This window comes from Diorhabda sublineata, chromosome X (assembly GCF_026230105.1).
Source record: "Diorhabda sublineata isolate icDioSubl1.1 chromosome X, icDioSubl1.1, whole genome shotgun sequence".
In the NCBI taxonomy this organism is placed as follows: domain Eukaryota; kingdom Metazoa; phylum Arthropoda; class Insecta; order Coleoptera; family Chrysomelidae; genus Diorhabda; species Diorhabda sublineata.
This window is the reverse complement of record NC_079485.1, coordinates 21632626-21653976: the sequence shown is the minus strand read 5'-3', so window position 1 is coordinate 21653976 and position 21351 is coordinate 21632626. Positions and strand designations below refer to the sequence as shown.

Here is a 21351-nt window from a genome sequence, read left to right as displayed (position 1 = left end):
AGGTAAGAAAAATAAAATTACGCTACAATAGATTCCAGGCCACACCGAAGCGAGGGAAAATGAAATAGCTGATAAACTCACTAAAGCGAGGGTATACAAGCTCTTCATGGGAGCCGAACCCTTTGGTATAAACTAAATTGCATTGCAAAAATCACTGGAAGAGAAGGTAGATAGGAGCAAAAGCAATTATTGGGATAACCTACAGGGACTAAGACAGGCAAAGACTCTTCTGGGAAACTATAACCAGAGTAGGTGTGTTCAATATATCAACCTAAGTAAGAAAAATCTACAAATACTATCAGGAGTTCTATCGGGGCACTGTCGCCTCAACAAACACCTTAAGATGCTAGATATAGCAGATAATGCGGCGTGTAGATTTTTTTGCAACATATGACGAAACTTCTATCCGCATTCTCTCGAAGTGTGAAACACTAATAAATTCCAGAGCACTACATCTCGGAACTTATGACATAGAAGACGAAAATCTATGGCAATTAAAGCCATCCCACATTCTAGACTTTTTAAAAGGATAGATAACATATTGAAGAAAAAAATAAATATAAACTATAATCAATTAAGAAATAAAGCGAAAACTGAACATAAAAATAAAACATTTTCCGTTACCAAATTATTCTAATAAATCTGATATTAGTGTAAGTCATAAAGGACATAATACATTATCCAAATATTTCCCTAAACTAAAATCTAAAACACTCAAAAACAAAAGACATCTCAATATTTTTAAAATAGATTAAAAACGTATAAAACATTCTTGGATTATAGATATAGAAATTTTGGAAATGGTTCACATACATAGAGAAAGAGGGAGAGAGAGGGACAGAGAGAGAGAGACAGAGAGAGGAAGAGAGATCTGTTAGATAATTTTTAGGTAGGATAAGAGAAATTTTTTATAGGAGGAAGATTTGTTGGAGCTGGCCCTGACATAGGAGCTGCTCCTCTGCAAGGCACATATATAGAAAATATAAAAAAGACCTAAGAAATTCAAATTCAAAGTCATATTTCATATTTCAATTATATATATATATATATATATATATATATATATATATATATATATATATATAAATATCTCTATACTTAGAAACAAAATTTTTCAAATAATGAACAGGAACGCTCAGTATTTTTCACCTATGTGTTATTATTAATTTTATATATTATATATTAAGTTATCACGAATTGTGTTTATTATTAGTTGTGTGTGTTGTTAGTATATGTACGAGGGGGATTTAACAGAATAGGGACTTTTCAATAGTAAAGATACTTTATTTTTCATCATGATCGCTTTTTAACACTACACACAGTTTTTCCCAACTATTTAAATATTTAAAAATAAAATTTGCAAAATACTCATGTCCATTTGTCTGAAATAGCTTACCAAAAAAAAATTTGTTTGTTTAGGAACAAGGATACAGAGGGCTCCAGATAAGGTGAATAATAAGCAATAAATCCTAGAGCAGTCTTTATTTAGAGTTGCAGTTGCAGTCTTCAGTTCGGCAGCAAATCAGCATCATATGTCGAATCTCGTGTTATGTATTTATACCTAATATGATTTGTATCAATACAGATTAATTTTACTTCATAATACTTTGGCGGTTGTATCATTTTTTCAATCAATTTTACACACCTTACTATTTATAATAGTTGTAGCATGAACTTGTCCTTTTTTTAAATTAGATCCATTCAATCAAATTTAAATTATACGAATATAATATACACCTAGTCCAATAATGATACATAAAGTAATATAACTTCATCTACATGTGAAGTTTGTGATAATTAACCCATTTAAGAGTTTGAAGAGACGGTTGAAAGACCTAAATGCTCTTTACATATGAAAGACTAGTTTACCGTTAGATCAAATATATCTAAAACTTAATTTTTTTTATCACCTACTCACATAAGGTCAGAACTTCAAATTTTGTACTATATCGTATTGCGTATATTTGTGCTAATTATCAGCTCTCAGCGACAAAAGTGAGCTTCTGCATTACAAAAGCATGCAAAATTTTAATTTCAATTTTATAATCTTGTTACAGAGTCTTGGGCCGGATACAACGAGAAAAAACTCCTCCATAAGCTATTAGATCACTATAACGTATTAGAGCGTCCTGTTGCTAATGAATCTGATCCTCTTCAATTAAGTTTCGGTTTGACGTTAATGCAAATCATAGATGTGGTGAGTTCTATTTTTAGGTAAAGAGTATAAGAGTAACACATTCATATATATATATATATATATATATATATATATATATATATATATATATATATATATATATATATATATATATATATATATATATAATTGCTTATTTCTAAGACCTTTTAATATGTTCATGTTTCTCTAGATTTTAACAACTCTCTTCTGATTGAAAATTAGTTTTTTTAAAAGACAGGTAAAAATTTCGACCTATTGTGATGTTTATCAAAATATGACTCGACACTGACAATCTGCTATTTATCTTGATCAATAGATAATCTTCATCATGAATATCGAAATAAAAATGAATTTGAATACTCAGATGTCTGCCCTATGTAAACAGCATCACAATCAGTTCAAGGTACTTGATATATAAAATTACTTCTTTTGTTTTTGGGTGTTTTATTTAAGTTTAGTGTAATATTTGGATATTGTATTATTTCCTTTATGACTTATACTGATATTATATTAAATTTATTGAAATAAAACATTTCTCCTTACCACATGTACAAGGACTTCTCCAACAACTATGGAATGATTTCAATAAATATTATATTAGTGTAAATCATAAGAGATATAATACATTATCCGAATATTTCACTAAAATAAAATTTTGGCTGCAGCAGGTCCAAAGGTTGAATTTACAGCTGTCTTCAAAAAAAGTAATTTTCAAATAAAAATATCAAGCGCTCAATATGAACTCAACCTATGGACCTAGTTATAGAGGGATCCCAATAAATGATTCATTTTGATATAGGAATACGAGCCCTTACAGGGCTTAGTTGCTGAGATATAGGGTTTTCAAAACTTTAAATCAAAATAAAAAATTTATTTGCCATAAATCAAGAACGTCTTTAATTTTTTTTTTTTCAAATTTGGTGACCAATTTGCTCCTCAATAAAGTACTACTTATACAACAAAATGTTCTTGATTTTAGGTCTCTTCTGTTTTAAAACTAGTCTTTTTTTTGGAGGAAAGATAAAATTTAACGTTTCAACTTTTCTTTAAGTCTTTATCAAAATATGATATTGACACTGATATGCTGTTGATAATTTTTTATCATTAATTGATTGTACTGTCTGTTTATCCTTTTCTTGAATACGTTACTTATCATTTTTTCCGGATAATTATTTTTTTTCAATGCAGTTTTTGATTTTTGAATAGCTAAGCATCTAAATTCAGGATCTGATAGCTGGATAGATCTATCAGCCAAACTTATTATCACTGATCTTTTTTGTGACATAGGATGACATGACTTGAAGTTCAAATATCTTGTTGATCAAGTTGGTTTCGTATACTGTTTTCATATTATTGTTAAATTTTATATAATATATAATACAAAATTGATTTCATTATTTTCTTCGATTTCGATTGTGAATTGAAGTTTTTCATGAAATCGAAGGAAATAATCAATTAAAAAACAAAACAGAAACGAAACATCAAAACATGAAACATTTTTCCTCACCATATACAAGGACTTTCCCTTGTACAGCTATCAAATTACTTCAATAAATATGATATTAGTATAAGTCATAAAGGACATAATACGTTATCAAAATATTTCACTAAATTGAAATTCAAAACACCAAAAATAAAAGAACTAATATTATATATCAAGTGCTTTGTATTAATTGGGACGCTGTCTACATAGGGCAGACCTCTCAATATTTAGAAAATAGACTAGAAGGTCATCAATCTAATAAAAAAAGCTGCGTTAACCAACCATGAAATATCAAAAAAACTTAGTAATTATAAAAACATAGTTCTATTTAGTAAATTCTAATAAAACTACAAATAATTCAATTGAATACTTCTATATTTAAGATGTAAGGACTATGGAAAAATAAATTTTTCTTATTAAAACATTTTCTATTTTGGTTTTATCCTTATTTTGATATTCATGATGAAGGTGATCTATAGATCAATATAAATAAGCAAATTGTCAATGTCAATATCATATTTTGATAAAGACTTAAAGAAAAGTCGAAACGTCATAATTTATCTTTCTTTAAAAAAGAAGGAAGAGGAAAAACTAATTTTAAAACAGAAGAGACCTAAAATCAAGAACATTTAGACGTATCAATTATAAAATATCCATAAAAGTATAATAATGATAAAAATTTCTGAAATCTGTTAGTTTACAATTGCGGTATCTTTAATTTCTTGTAAAAAATTATTAAATTCATCAAAATCAATAAGCAAATTAATGCTTGATAGAAATTTTAAGATAATTGATTAATGTTGCTATTGAAATAGTTTTCAATTTTTATTAAATGACCTTGACACCTAATGGGATATAATTTGCTATCCGATTGTTGAGTGATTTCTTAGACTAACCAATGTACTTCTTGTCAAAATTTAAGCAGTAACTTCATATACTATGTTAGTAAATTTATTGATTGTTGTTTTACCTTTTATTTTAGTGAAAATAGTTTGGATATTAAGGGTTTGACTTTACGCTATCTTAAATGCACTTTATATTTCTCTTTTTATAATATTGTTAATTTCTTATAAAAACCGAGATATATTTTTATTATTATTTGCAATTGTTCTAAAACCACAATTCAAAATAATTACATCCTATGCACTTTAAGTGAAATATTAATAGCTATGATGTTTTCCTCCAATACTAACAGATCGCAGAATCATCTACTATAAAAAAATGACCCCATTAGAGATATTAAAAGAAACTGAGCGTAGCAGTCTGTTTCTAACTATTTTATCATTTATTTTAGACTGTCAAGTGCATACATATAATAACATATAATTGTATGATGTATGATGTTAATGTAAACCGTAAGCGGATGCAAAAATAACATATCTTCAATTTTTGAATTTAAGTAGAGAAAGGTGCAAAAGTCTTCACGTGTCCACTGTTAATGATTGTGATAATTGAATATAAATTGACAAAAATAGAAAATAAAATCTTAAAGGTTAATTACATTTGCAAACATTAAAATTATTGAAATAAGCATTTCTATTTGTTTCAGGATGAGAAAAATCAGCTGCTTATAACTAATATTTGGTTAAAACTGGTAAGCATCATATTCATTGTAAACAATATTATAGATTTTTTTGTACATTTATTTAATTCATAATTTTTATCGGTCTGATCTTTATTGTTCGAAATGTTAATATTTTGTAATAAAATTCTTTCCCAGTTTCTAGTAACATTATTAAATTATTGTTGTAACCAAACAATCTCTACGAAACAGTTCGAAACGTCAATTTTAACCTGTTTTGTGAAACTGAGATCCTATCAATAGAGACATAACAACAAGAACTGTGAAGCTCTGCATAATAATTTTTAAGAATACTGGATGCATTTCTATTTTCTAGTTAAATCTTTTTTTTTCCCTTGTAATTTTTAATTTTCTAACTAGGTGCTTTAATTACATTTTTATTATTTAATTACTAATTTTTGTAATATATATATATATATATATATATATATACAGGTGCTTTTCAGATAAAAGTATCCACCTTTAATAACTTTTGTAATACTGGTATTTAGAAAAAATCCAAAAACACTTCAATTTATGTTGGAAGGGGCAAGCATTGTGGCTTATTTAAACTTACTGGAAAAGTCACCCCCTCACCCCTAGCAGCATCCCCTTCATTTTTTTAAATTACTTGTCATATTTTTTATGTAAAATTTGGATACTCCTCTTTGAGCTGATTTCAAAAATGTATAATACTTGTAGGTTAAAGTGGTTAGTTTATGAGATAAACAATTTTTCTTTTAAGAGCACAAATTTTACTTATTATTTACTTTCACCTTATTTGCCTGTACTAAAATGGGTTGTACAACAGTTCAAACTCTTTAATCTTTTTAGCTGTGCTATTTATTCTACTTAAAAAATCCAAACAACAAAAAACTCTACTTTTTATTAAAGTTTGACATTGTCAACTAGAATTTGTAGTCACTATTGATAGTGTAATTTGATACATTATTTATTTTGTTTCTCTGAAATGGTTTACTCTTTTCAAGAATGAATTGAAATTGTAGGTTTATACTACCAAAATAATAATTGTGCAAGAGCTGCTGCTAGAATATTTAACGAATTACATGACGGAAGACATGCAACTCATAAGTATGTAATCCACATATTATGCGTGAATTCCGTACACAACATCCCCAAAAGTTAAACGTTTGGTGTGGTATCCTAGGTGACCACATTGTCGGACCTTTCTTCATCAACGGAAATTTAAATGGTGAATCGAGTTACTCAGGGAAGGGGTTGACCCACGTATTACAACAATAATAGAAAATGATGATAACCTTTCCGAAGATTTACTTGTATTTCAACAAGACGGAGCTCCCCCACACTATGCTATGCCTGTCCGACAATTTTTAATCGAAACATTCCCCGCTCGTTGGATAGGTAGAAGGGGGCAGATGATGGAGTGGCCACCTAGGTCACCGGATTTAACACCCCTAGACTTCTTTTTATGGGGATATTTAAAAACAAAAGTTTATGCTACCCAACCAGAATCTCTGGATGATTTATGAGAGAGGATAGAAAATGAATGTCGACAATTAAATCCAGCCGTATTAAGCAATGTCAGAGAGGCATTTCAAAATAGATTATACCATTGTATGGAAGTGAATGGTACTCATTTTGAACACTCATTGTAACTTCATAATAAATAGCACAGTTAAAAAGATTAAAGAGTTTGAACTGTTGTACAACCCATTTTAGTACAGGCAAATAAGGTGAAAGTAAATAATAAGTAAAATTTGTGCTCTTAAAAGAAAAATTGTTTATCTCATAAACTAACCACTTTAACCTACAAGTATTATACATTTTTGAAATCAGCTCAAAGAGGAGTATCCAAATTTTACATAAAAAATATGACAAGTAATTTAAAAAAATAAAGGGGATGCTGCTAGGGGTGAGGGGGTGGCTTTTCCAGTAAGTTTAAATAAGCCATAATGCTTGCCCCTTCCAACATAAATTGACGTGTTTTTGGATTTTTTCTAAATACCAGTATTACAAAAGTTATTAAAGGTGGATACTTTTATATATATATATATATATATATATATATATATATATATATATATATATATATATATATATATATATAGTATATTTCAGGGCTTATGAATCTTAGGGTCCCTGCCCGTACCTTATTTTAATAATAATAATAATAATAACTGACACAGAGCGGAGGCTTATAGCAGCGGCAAAATATAACGATTGAGGGCAATTTACCTCTATACTAAGCTGTATCCTTGAACAATTATAGGGTTTCAGAGTAGTAGTTTCATAAAAATTAATTTCTTTGCAACCTTTCAACTTAAAATTACCAAATTTGATAAGTAGACGAAGTTGATTTAAAAAAATTTATTCTCATACCATGGAAAATTTAATTTTTTTACTCTAATAATTTTTTATGAGCCTGTCATTTTCAAAGAAAAATATAATCAAAGATATGTTTCCAAGAATGTTATTTAAAAAGTTATAAAAAAGTCAAGAATTGGCTATAAATTTATACATCAAATTTTACAAGTTGCAATTCAGTTCTTCTGCTATTTAAACGGGATATGTTATTGGTATTAGGTTTTGGTGAAGAAAACTGAAGAAGCAAGCCAGAATACCCACGTATTAGCTAAATTACAATTTTACACTCATTTAAAAAATTAACCATTCAATCACTAGAAAAACTGAATCACAAATTAACAAATTTTATGTATAAATTCATTGCCAGATCTTCACTTCAAATATTATAATTGAAAACATGTCATTGGTCATCAAACTTTTTCTCTTCTTTATATTGGTTCTTACGCGAGACATATGTCTATATTTATGTATAATTATTCCATCTTTTAAATTTCCATGCAACTATGAATAATTTAATTGAATGTTGCTATATATTTTAAGATATAATAAGCTAGAATAAGAAATTATTTAATGCGGTAGAAAATAGATTCTTATTTTCATTCCTCTTGTAAACTTATCTTGTTATAAAGACTGCAAAGTCGAAACGTCAAGCTTTTATCTGTTTTTTAAGTTTAAATTGAAAAATACCTAGTATCTAATCAAATCAAATAAATGGAAAAGAGAATTTGAATAGAAATGATTCACAGATATAGGAACTAAAGAGCTATCAATTATAAAAAAAAACCTAAGCAGTTTTAATAAAATTTATAATTCTATTTTATAAATTTTAATGCAAATATGAATAATTTAATTATGTCTGCTACAGATTGTTGAGATGTAACTAAGGGAAAAAAATTTTTTTCTGTGATAGGAAAAAATTTTGACATTTTATGTCTGCTGGCAAGTAACAAAATGTCATTTTTTATGAAATTATTTTCTTTTCTTGAGAAATAAATAAGTACTTTTTCCCCTAATATTGTATAAATCCTTAAACTAACCGGTACAACAGTCGAATTTTCTTGCGTTGAAATTAAATTTTTTCGTGCCATCATAACTCCCGTGATGTTAGTAGCAAAACCGGTATTATTTCAACACTACAACGCGTTCTAAACACTTTATTAGCTATTTCTGTTTTGTGTGCTATCGATTCATTAACACACCCTTCAGCGACCGTAGATGACTTCCAACAGCCATGTTTCTTTAGTTTTATCAAGTCTCCCCCAGATTCAACTGAAAATATAGCAGACGATCTTTGAGATGAATGATCTGTATACGAGTTAGCATTTTCAAGTTCGGGAAAATTAGCCATTATTTCGGGAACCATAAAAAACTGGTTTTCACCTACAACCTTATGGATACATTTTCCATTGTGACATGCAGAAAACTGGCGGCGGTCCTTTACTGCTGCTGGACGAAGGGCTATGTACATTCTGTAAAATGTAACATATTTTCCAGTAACTATATATCTTCTGTGTACACCATTCTTTGTTTCCTTGAATTTCACAAATAATGCTTTATTTTTATTTGATATGCACAATGTGGGTGACCTATTAATTAATATAATTACGCAAATTGTCAATATCTATTATTTTAAAATGTAAACAACTAGATATCTGCTCTTTTCTATTCTTTCTGTTGCCCAAATAAATAGAAAATACGAATTTGCACGGATATTATTATACTAAATTTCCTCAAACTGAATGGAAAGTATATATAAAGTATGGTAGGAAGAAACAAATTCTTTATTTCGTAAACCAACGACCAAGGAAAAATGCTCAATTTTTCTGAACAGGATATTCGTAAGGATTTATTTTTATTTTTGACGTCATCTATGTGAGCGTGAGCTAAAATTTTGGAAAATGTGAGTGTTCCAATACATTATTTGAGAGGTATTTAGCTATATCTACTGTCTGAGTAATTGATGTTTGTATTTGTCTAAAAAATTGATAAACTTACATTATTAGAATAAATTGTATCAACCATTAAATACAACGAAATCAAGTGTGAAATCAATTGTTTACCAAATAATCAGTAAATTGTGGTGCAAAACGAAAACGTGTTGTATCAAAACAAGAATAAAGTGTATATTAGGTTTGTTCCAACTCATCAAAAAACCGTCCTTGGTACGATGACGATTCTGCGTAATAGAGTTTACGTGCTCCGACCGGGCGGTTACCGTTATACGAACGATTCTGTTTTGTGTTCCAGCCGAATTAGGTATCGTTTATGAACCGTTTCAGGGACGGTTTTTTCAATATACTTGGTTTATAGCAAGTACTGTTACAACCGTGCATAGTCGGAGATTGTGCAGAAAATATCTATAAAAGCTTTCCGATAACCGGTCACGACTAGCAGGTTGGAACAAACCTATTGAAAACGAAAACGATACTTAGAAAAAAGATTTCTCAGTACACACATACAAGAGGAAGGGACGGCCACAAAATCAACTGCATCTAAAAGTTGCCTTTAGTAAGTATTTTCAGAAAATATTGGAGCATGAGATTTGTAACAAACTAAACGTAATTCTTTTTCCATAACCTGTCACCATCATGAAATTATAAATCTCTCTTCCGTAAATTGTATTGTTTTTCAATTTTTTTCATTTGCATTTTCAACTTCGACAAAAAAATATGGATGGGTTTGAGCATCATTGATCAAGTGCAATTCATCTGCAGTGTTAGTTATTTATCTTTATTTTATTTCAGTAGTATTCATATTAGAGAGATAATTCAAAATAAGCAAAGATTTTATCATCTGTGCGATGACTTTTTTTACCAACAACAAAACCTTAAAATTTGAGAGACACGTCAAAATTTATATTTAGTATTTATAGTTTAAAGTAGGAGTAGCGATAATGTCATCTAAATAACAAAAACAATATAGCCGAAGAGACGATCTATAACCATGACCATAAGACGAGCCATAGTTTTAGGGGCATTGACTAAACCATAAGGGGTAGTAACGAATTCATAAAGTGCTACATAGTTCACTATGTAGCGAAAGCAGTTTCGGACGAGAAAATTTTGCAGAGAAGCCTTTTTCAAGTCAATAGAAGTCAAATGGTAACCATGTTTAATTTTCGACCATCAAAATAAACTCAATATCCTCCAGACTTCTTAGGGACAATCCAGAGGGTGAACACCAAGATAAGTTCGAAGGCTGATTGATTTTGAAATTTAATACCTCATCTACTTCTTTTATAAAAAGAGACAAGGGATATTTCGGTTGCACAATCCACAGTATCGATAACATGATCTCCGAAGTTAGTTCGACCAATTCAGTCTGAAGGAGAAAGGTCCACAAAAAAACTAATAATATTTAATCAATCATTTTCAAATGAAGTGAGACGAGAAATAGAATGAATTGTATCATTGAAATTTTGATAGTTTTAGTGACATTATTTACTGTAACGGAAATCCATAAATTGCTGATGTACAGTATCAGCAGTAGTTATATGTATTGAAACAATACATTCAACTGGTACAAGAAGAGAATTAATAAGGGAAAAACCTTGGTTGCCAAGAACAATAGAGTTGCTTCCAGTGTCAACCATTGCAACAACATCAGTACTTAAGACTTTGACAGTTATATAAGGAAGATCATCCTTTGGTTTCCTTACGAACAGAGGACAAGTGAATTGACAATATTTTTAAAGATAAATCCACCATAGGAGTGAGTGAAATAGGTAAAACAGATAAAATTAGTATATCTAGATCAATAATATTGATGTGTTTAGTGACATCAGATTCCAGCTTAGAATTGAGAAGAAGAGCGGAACGGCAAGATAAATGTGTGTCAAGATTTTCAGAAAGATAACAGATATAGATGAAAAATATGTAATAAAACTTAAATTAACTTGTAATTCCGTAACCAAAGGTGGAAAATTTTAGGTTAATTTTGACTTGTTGACGGTTTCCTTGATTGCCGGATGTAGTTTGAAAATGACTGGGAACGGTCGTCAGACTTACAGTTGTAGTGTTCTTAGCACCAAAACCATAACAAAAATAGACCAAGAAGAACGACATTTCGTAAAGGTTCGACCAGTTCTGCTACAATTCCAACATACACAAGACGTTAAAATAGAAAATCTAGGGATTTACTTCTATTAGATAAGTTATTAGGTAAAACATAGAAACAAATCAGATCAGGTTCAAATAAACGACAATTATTCAAAGACGGTGGTCTATTGATCTATTAATCAAAATAATAAAGGGAGAAGTTTATATTAGTAAAAAAAATTAATTGCTACAAAACCACATTTTAATATTACAGTACGTTTAACTGGGCGCCAATTGGTAACCTTACTTTCCCGGATGGAGACTCTTCCTCAGGAAGTGGTGTTCGGCCTCTGTTAAAGTATATAAATAACTGGTACTTAGATAGGATAAACAATTCATATTGAATTTGATGCTATCAACTTTTTAACGAACGACGTTAAAAGTGAATAAAGAGGAAGGTTGGAAAAACACCTTATGAATTAAATTAATAAAAACTAAACAAACTATCCCCGTACACGATTAACCAAAGTAATATTTATTACTGTGAATTATAAAGAAAAGTATCAGCAACAAATAAATTAATTGGAAAAATAATAAATTCGCATTAATTGCGTATCGAAAAGAAAAAAAAACAACGACTTAGTTTTATATATTAAAGGTAAAAACTGAGACTTATCTATGGGAAGCCAGGATTGTTGTAGTCCTCAACTGAATTTCTAGTTGATGGATTTGAATTTGTTGGCTTGTTTGTGGTGAACCAATTGAGTCTTTTGGAGTAGTTGAACTCCAACTTGGCAGCTGTAGCACTCAAAAAAAAAAAATAAGGAAAGAAACGGAAACACCGATGGAAATTACTGAAGAAAGAAGGCGTAGGTGGAACAGATTTGAATATGCACTAACATATAAAAAAACTGAATTCATATTTTTTTACAACGTAACTAAACAGGAATCTGTTTTATTATATTGTTTCCGTTCCTCAAATAAATAGAAAATTTATTCGGAAATGATTATACTAAATTACTAAATTTGCTTAAAATAAAAGTAAAATAATAAAGATAACTGAAATATTTATATATATATATATATATATATATATATATATATATATATATATATATATATATATATATTTGGATAACGTATTATGTCCTTCATGACTTATATTATTTGCAGTTTTTTTAGAATTTACAAAATATAACTACAAATTTGACTTAAATTATTTAGATCTTTTTCATAATTTATAGCTTTTTCGTTCCTATGAATGTGAACCATTTCTAAAAATTCAAGAATTTTTTAATATTTATAATTGAATTTATGTTTTTTTTTGATATCTCATGGTTCGTTAATGCAGTTCTATTTTTTTATCGCATTGATGACCTCTTAGTCTATTTTCTAAATACTGAGAGGATTGCCCTATGTAGATTGCGTCACAATTCCCTTACTCTTAACATTTTAATTGAATTTGTAATCGTTATCCTTGAAATAATTTGATTCACGCATGAATATGACAATAAAACATTCAAATTCGCCATATTAAATTATCTTTTAATTTCAGGAATGGAACGATATGAATTTGAGGTGGAATTCTTCCGAATTTGGTGGGGTAAAAGATCTGCGTATCCCACCTCATCGACTCTGGAAACCGGATGTTCTAATGTATAACAGGTATCGAAGTTAAAATTGATGAAATTAAATGAATCACATTACATTCTTTTAACAAGATAAATTAAAATTTATCGAAAGTATTGGCGGATACGAATCTATATTACACTGAGTTCAATGTTGTCCTGAAAGTGGCACTTCCGGTTATACCTGCCGAAACTAGTTAGAATTTTACATGAAAGTTTAGATATCATTTGTACACAATGTTCTATATCAAAACCAGAGTATTTTCGAGATATTGAAATATTTTCCAAAGTCTGAATATTGGGTGCTTTGACCTTGGCCTCTAGCATGCATATTTTAAATGATTTTAATTTTTAACTCCAAATAGACACCTTTTATTGATTACATTTCCTCTGTATTTTTCAAACCAATTCATATAGTATCGGTATTCCCTATACCTAAATTCAAAATTTTGAAATATTTCATTATGTTAGTTACATAACAACAATTAATTGTTATGAAAGGTTATGTCATGATTTCAATCAGTCAGGATTTTCAATTTTCAATTTTACAAACAGAAGTATTTAAATGTATTTTTGTTTATTAAGTTATGTCTTGTAATTCTGGAAATATGGCCGTATGTTAGGGAATTGGAAGCAAATAAGGCCCTCTGCATCACATCTTTGAGGTAACTGATTTGGAAAATATTTTTTTTTATTTTTTAATGTAACTTCGAATACCAAATCTATAGAAAATGCATCTATTATGAAGGTTATACCAAGCTGAAGCCACTTATCCATTTCTTAAAGTATGTAACCGTATTGTAGTTTTCTGAAATGTGACAATATATTTCACCATTTAAATTTTCAACAACTCTATCTTGGAAATAAAATCCTCTATTTACATGTGGATTTTCATTAGACTAAAAGTACGACTTACTTCGAATAAATAATCCATATTTGCTGAACTTTGCTTGATCATACAATATAACTGTTTTTATGAAGTTTTAATCTTCTTGGATCTTCATTAAAAACAATTTATAGATTTATACGTTTCAAGAAAGATCACCTAATTGTAAGTAATGCACCAAATGATGTGAAAATGGTTTGCATTTGTATTCTTTTTAATGTAATGAATTGTTTTCGTCGACAAAGTAAAGTTAGAAAATAGCGACAACAAGTAAAAATGTAATAAATAGTGGGTGTTCTATTCAAAGTAAATAACTTTTAAATGATTTAAATTGTGCATGCCGGCGGCCAAGTTTAAAACACCCTGTATCAAAGATATCAACGATTTGGATATATAAGGTTAACGAGCAAGCGCTTGTTTGTTGGTTCCAAATTGACGTCACAAGCTTCGTTATTAATGGAGATATGTTTTCAATTAATCAATATTTCTATCAACATCAATTTGAATATTGAATTTGGAAGCCTATGAATTTAAAAATTTTTACAAGAATCAATACAATTCAGAATTCAAAAATCCTTATTTCCCAGACGATAAATACATAAGTATTCGAAAGATCGGAAAATATATTAAAGTTAGTGCACTTTGGTGTTTCTTTGCCAGATATATAAAAACATTTAGTTGTTTTCTTAAAAACATAATTATTAACTCAGTATTGAAATCAATATATTCACCTTAGAATTTCAACAAAACGATATTATACCAGGTAGATTGAAATTAACTAATTAATCAGTTTATGGTTAACGTGGTTGAGGCTTTTCATATCTTGTCTAGCATTTACAGAAAACTTAACTTGTTTAGTGTACATCATTTCTTTGATTAATAATTTTTGATAATTTGTGTCTTGGGTTAAGATTTTTTTTGGAGTCAAATTCATGGTATTCATTTTTTTCATGTTTGTACAAAGCAGTTGATGTATTCTTGGGTATTTGTGACTATTCATTCTGTTCTCCAAGTATTATGTAGTCATTCCTATATAATTTTGTGGACAATTCATACATGGTACGGAGTACATAATATTTGATTTTTAAGTGATTTTAGTTTTGTTTTTTAGTTTAGTGAATAGCGGTGATAATGTGTTGTGTGTTTTATGACTAAAGTGTATCTTTTTCTTGGTTTGAATTTATTTGTGTAGTTGGATTTCTATTGTTTTTATTGTATAATTTATATGTACGTTGCCGGATGATTTTATTAATTTCATTTTATGGATATTGAATCTTTTTTACAATATTTTTGAGTTTCTTTTATTATTTCGGGTAATAGTCAGAAGTATAATCACGAAAATATCATTCACAAAATTGCAAAGCAGAAAAACCGAAGAATTTTTTTACTCAGTTACAAAAAAGTTGATATCTACATTTCTAAATTCAAAATTGTCCTATATAAGATTTACAAATAGTCGCTGGCAGCATAAATATCGAAATCACATTTTATCTAAGTATCTATTGCCGAATGTACAACCCTAATCAGGAAACTAGAAAATGAATTGATAGACATATCAATTGAAGTAGGGAAATAATAAATAACATTTCACAAAAATGTCGAGAAAAAAACTGAAACAACATTAAACAAATTAACAACCTAATATTGAAACGATCACCTATTGATAATTGAAAAAGAATTACCCGTGACAAATCTCTTATGTAAGATTGAATCCAATCCAATAATCTAAATAACAAAACTCAAAATAAAATAAAATCTGATAGCTATAATATTAAAAGTAATTTTGAAAAAAAAAATTAAAATCAAAACATCAGAACAATATCAAAATATAACTAAAGCCAAGGAATTTATCAACCAAAACCAAACCATCTAAATACTTTGACCAATAAAACGGTTGTTATGAAATCAGAAGATTATAATAATAAAATGATGTGATTATTAAATGATAAGACAACGTACAAAAAAATTAAATAAGACATTTCGAATTCTCATCAAAAACAAAATAATGATCTAATTCGAATTTGGTAAGAAAAAATATTTACTTCGCCATCAGATGCAAAAAATTGAAAATTCACAATGCCATACCCCCTAAAACATATGTTTTGCCAAAACTGCACATACCGATTGTTTCAAATATTCAAACTCCTCTAACCGATCTAATTATTTGAAGAATATTTTGAAAAAAAATTTATACCAAAATAAATACTACATCAAAAATTTCATTATATGTAGCTTCTTCATATACAAATATCTTATTACAATTATGAAAAAAATATTAATGAAACAATGGGACAAAATTAAAAAATACACAGACGTAACTCAAAACGATTTTATAAAAGCTCTAGAACAAACACGTTATCTTTGAAAACTAAATATATAAACAAAATGATTATTGTGCTAGGGAAGCTTCCATATCAAGTGTGATAGCACAATTAGTAATGAAATTTCTTGAAGAAACTGTCTTAAGCAAATTAAATTTCAATGCAACTACGAATAATTTGATTAATGGCTGTTACATATTTTTGAGATGTGAAAACTAGGAAAAAATTAATTTTTTAATAATAATAAGCAGTATTTGGAATTATGAAGAAAAATTTTGTAGACCAAAATGAGTTAAAAATATTAGACCCCTATAAATCGAATTCGTACAGGTAAATACTATCAATCCCAGCAGTCAGTCGAGTTGCTACAAAAATTCTAAATCAAAGTACGTAATAATGAATAAAATGGTTAATACCGTCCCTAAGTATCATAAAAAAAATTGAGTAAGTGAGTGGAAATAGACAATAGAAAAATATGTTAAATGGTTTTCTTCTCCTTGTTTGTTTTATATTTTAAAAAATATTTCTTACAATATATAGGTCCATATAGTTAAAATTAGTCCCAACAAATTTTACTTACTAAACTCAAATTCTTCTTTATGCAAAATTCTATAATACAGACAGTTTTGCCAATGCATAATAAATAAAAACTAATACTGCTTAAATACATTATTGTTCATCTAGGGTTACTCTCTTACTTCAATATAGATTTTAGTTAATAGTTCTTAATATTTCTTCTACATTTAATTAAGTGCTAGTTGTGCCAGATAATCCACTGAATATAGGATATATTATAAAAGGGATTAGCTTCCAATCATATTATGATTAAAAAGTAGGATCCAAAGACAACTTATTATTGATTTTCTAATGGAAACCATTGAAAGCAAAAAATTATCATCAGTATTATTATATACTACTACTAAATACAATTGTGTCTATATATTTCATAATCAAAACTTTTCAATATCACTTGGTGTTCAATTAAAAATTTAGTGAGAAAAGAAAACGTAAGAAAGTCTACAATATGCTAATTAGTAATTTGATAATAGAAGATATTTTACACAGCTATTGGGAATAACAATTGTGTCAATCTAATAATTATTTTTTTCCAATTGTAAATATTCCATTTTTCTGAACTTTTTATTTGTACAATTGTTGGTCACTTAAAATTTCATTTATTTTTTTGCCTCAACTTAACTTCGTTAGACCGTCTGATTGTACCTATTAACTTATTTCTTACAGTGCTGATGAGGGCTTTGATGGGACCTATCCAACCAACGTTGTAGTTCGCAACAACGGCAGCTGTTTGTACGTTCCACCCGGCATATTTAAAAGCACGTGCAAAATTGATATAACTTGGTTTCCATTCGATGATCAGCGATGTGAAATGAAGTTCGGAAGCTGGACGTACGACGGGTTGCAGGTTTGTATATACACATACTATGTACGTATACATATTGAATCGAAAGTTTTGCTTCACTTTCAATCTTCGAGATCACATTTTTGCAATAATTTTCATTACTCAATTTCAATAACCAGACAACACTGATTTAATTCATTAAATTATATAGAGAACATTTTCAAATACTAAATGCAAAGATAAGATGTCGGATGATACAGTTTACCAGATCAGTAATTAGTTGTTGGGGCATCTTTCGTCTTCTTCTCCTGCAACATGGAAAATCTCTGGAAAACTTGTAGGATGGATCCCTACGTGCGCCAGTTGCCTAGTAAGTTTACTTCAAGTATGTTCAATTGGGTTCAAATGAGATATATCAGTCCAGTTTATTCCATGAGTTGCGTAGATATGGGGGACATTCTTCGATGGCTGTCATGGAACAAGCATATGCAAACTTATTCGACGATAATCACTTGAAAAATTTGTTAGTGTTACAGGTCTTCATAAAGTGACAGCAATACTTCAAATTCCCAAAAACTTTCTCAAATTTTTTGAAGCCCTTGTATGGATACATTGAGATTTCATATATAGCGATTTTATTGTTAATTGGTAATATTTCTCTATTTCTCTTGGCCTGTACCATACAGTATCGATCTCTAGATGACACATCATCCCAATTAATTGAAAAGGTCAGTGAAATAAACAATGTGATCAACCGGTAAACACATTCGTGCAGCTATTTTTCATAATTTTCGATATTGATTATAAGAGTGCATCAATGAATTTAATACATATTGAGGAAGTCCCTTCCTTCATCACAATAAAAACTAGTAAAATCAATTCAAATGCGGGCGATGTTCATTCCTTGCTGTCAAAAATCTGTCGTTGTGCCTGCAAACATCGTTGATATACTCGAATGTATTAAACAAGATCGTCATATTATTGAGCCGTAAAAATTTTTTCTTTGTAGACCCCGCATAGCCTGCATTTTCAAGGAAAGATCGCGTCGTCTAATACATTTGCAAAGGCGCATCAAATTCAGAAAAAAAATATTCCTGTTCTGCTTGCAAAATCAATAATGGGTATGTTCAAGTGACCAACTTGTTACTATGCAAAGTGATCTCAAGAATTTAATATTTTCAAACTTTTCACTACAATTATTTTTAAAAACAATATTTCTATCCTCACAAAGAGACTTACTGATTTTCCAAGCTGAAACAAAGGGCCCTGGTTATAAGTTCGCGTTCTCTATATCAACAAATGTACATTCGCGCGATTATCTTTCTGATGTCATCTCTCTTGACTGCTTTGTTATAAGACGTGTTTGATACTTGTCTTTCATATTCTTTTTAATAAGTAGTTACTAAGAAGAAAAGGAAAATATTTTAATCAATTATTATAATCTATTTATATTATATTCTATCTATTTATATTATATTCATTTTTACTTCTTATTATAAACAAATATGAGATATTTACCCTGTGTAACTAAGTTGAAATTTCTGCAACCGTTGATACTACTCATACTAAAGACTTTGTCTACTCTACCACTATACCAATACTCACAATTACACTGACGCGCCTTTCAATAACCAAATAATCGTTTTTAGAAGGTAAACAGTTTACATTCAATCTCTCAAGACAATAACTTGGTGTGATTGTGTGATGCTGTAGGGGTCACAAAATACACACTAAGGAGAAATGTAAACTTATTTGTTAGTTCTAATTTCCTGGTTTCCTGAATTCACGATAAAAAACATCTTAAAACTAGGACACTTTTATTTACAAAATAATATTTAAATACATTTTCAACTAAATCAAGGAAAATTGGTGGCAAACAATATCAATTTCAAAATGAAGACTGACAAAATACAGATTTTTCTCACAAATAAAATGAAAAATGTAATATGCAAACAAATATTAATCAGAACTAAAACAGTAATTTAAATTGCACATCATAAGAATGGTAAAGTACCATTACTTTGGGATTCAACAAAAAAAATATAGCTTTAAATACAAGTGAGCCCCAGAACATAAAAGAAGTTTGTATATACAATATATATACAATTTACACACCTTATTTATCATCGGAATCTAGACACTCTTTGAGGTTGTCTTCATGCGGAACTCAAGCTCTAATATGGGTTGCTAACCTGCTCTGATGAGACGTAATGACGTCGAAACTAGTCGGTAGTTACAACCTTACCTCAACTGCGAGCCATTGGGGATGTTAATATCTACAAAAGGGTTGATTGACACTCTTCAGAGGAGTTGTAATTCAATATTCGTAGAAGCATTAGTCAGGAAAGTAGTTGTTTTCTCCTTTAAAGAACGGCAGAATTTACTTTCGAAATATTTAAACTTAACTTCTAAACAGTAAAAAAACCTGACTTTTATTTATCAAAACGACTAATTTTCTCTGTAACAATAGAGTCTAAAAATTCACTCACTTGAAAACTCCAATGGCTCTTATGGCACGGTCTATCACCTTGATGCTCTTCGACGATCATATAAGTATCTGTCTACTTTACCTGTATTTGCAGCATATGAATATTATTAGGTTACTAGACGGTCTTAAACTTTGACGTAACTATGATCTTCATAAATGGAAGTAGACAATGTAGGCAGATGAGAGGTAGCAACAGATGGGATAGCTTTATACTTCAAATAGTTTTTATTGAAATTTGTAAAATCACTTTTCAGATCAGATCAGAATGATTTTCACACAAGCAATAATTTGATGTTTAGCATTGAATTTAACAGAATTCTTCCCATTTAGAACACACATTAGGAAACCGTTAGGGAAATTTAAACAAATGATTATTTATCTTGACAATCAAGATTGACAGTAATGACACATTTTATTACACGAGCGCCACGGCTGGTAAGTGGCAGAACTAAATTTGTGCTGCTGAAATTTAGATGCAAGTCGGCCTTCTTATTGGTTTTTTTTTTGTGGTGTGAACAGTGTGCTTAATACATTCACTCAGTATTTTTATTGCAGTTGGATCTTCAACTACAAGATGACGCTGGAGGAGACCTAAGTAGTTTCATAACAAATGGAGAATGGGATCTGCTAGGTGAGTAAATGAATTATTATCATATTTATTCACACGATAATTTTGTTTTGTGCAATTGGTTAAATATTTTTTCCGATCTTTCTATAATTATTTTCTCATATAGCAATAGAATGGCAGCATCAAAAAATCTGTTAAAAAATTTGGGATATAGCCCCAGCATATTGTGAATGATGTACACCATGATTTAAATTCCATTGGAATCCGTTCTATCAGTTTCCATGCAAAAATGCTATCCATTGGAAGTTGTGCACAAATCAGTTTAGACAAACACTATCACAAACAATCAAATCAAAGTTCATCATGAAGCGCCTAGAAACTCGTCAAAGAAAAAAATTCTACTTATTTAGAACAAAAGGACATACAAGGGAACGAGGAAGCAAATAATCGGACAAAAAAGGAGAACCACAACTGTTCGGTTTTCCTCATCACTT

The 21351-nt window shown here is 29.3% G+C and overlaps 1 protein-coding gene across 8 annotated transcripts in view; it reads left to right on the top strand.

The window, feature by feature from the left end:
• The window catches only part of LOC130451421 (neuronal acetylcholine receptor subunit alpha-7), a 52076-nt gene that overhangs the window by 15440 nt on the left and 15285 nt on the right, over positions 1–21351 (top strand). For all 8 annotated transcript variants that reach the window (XM_056790425.1, XM_056790424.1, XM_056790426.1 and 5 more), the window contains 5 exons: positions 2058–2197; positions 5212–5256; positions 13162–13271; positions 17684–17864; positions 20845–20920. In XM_056790425.1, coding sequence (XP_056646403.1) covers positions 2058–2197; positions 5212–5256; positions 13162–13271; positions 17684–17864; positions 20845–20920 — 552 coding nt within the window. The remainder of the gene's footprint in view (positions 1–2057; positions 2198–5211; positions 5257–13161; positions 13272–17683; positions 17865–20844; positions 20921–21351) is intronic.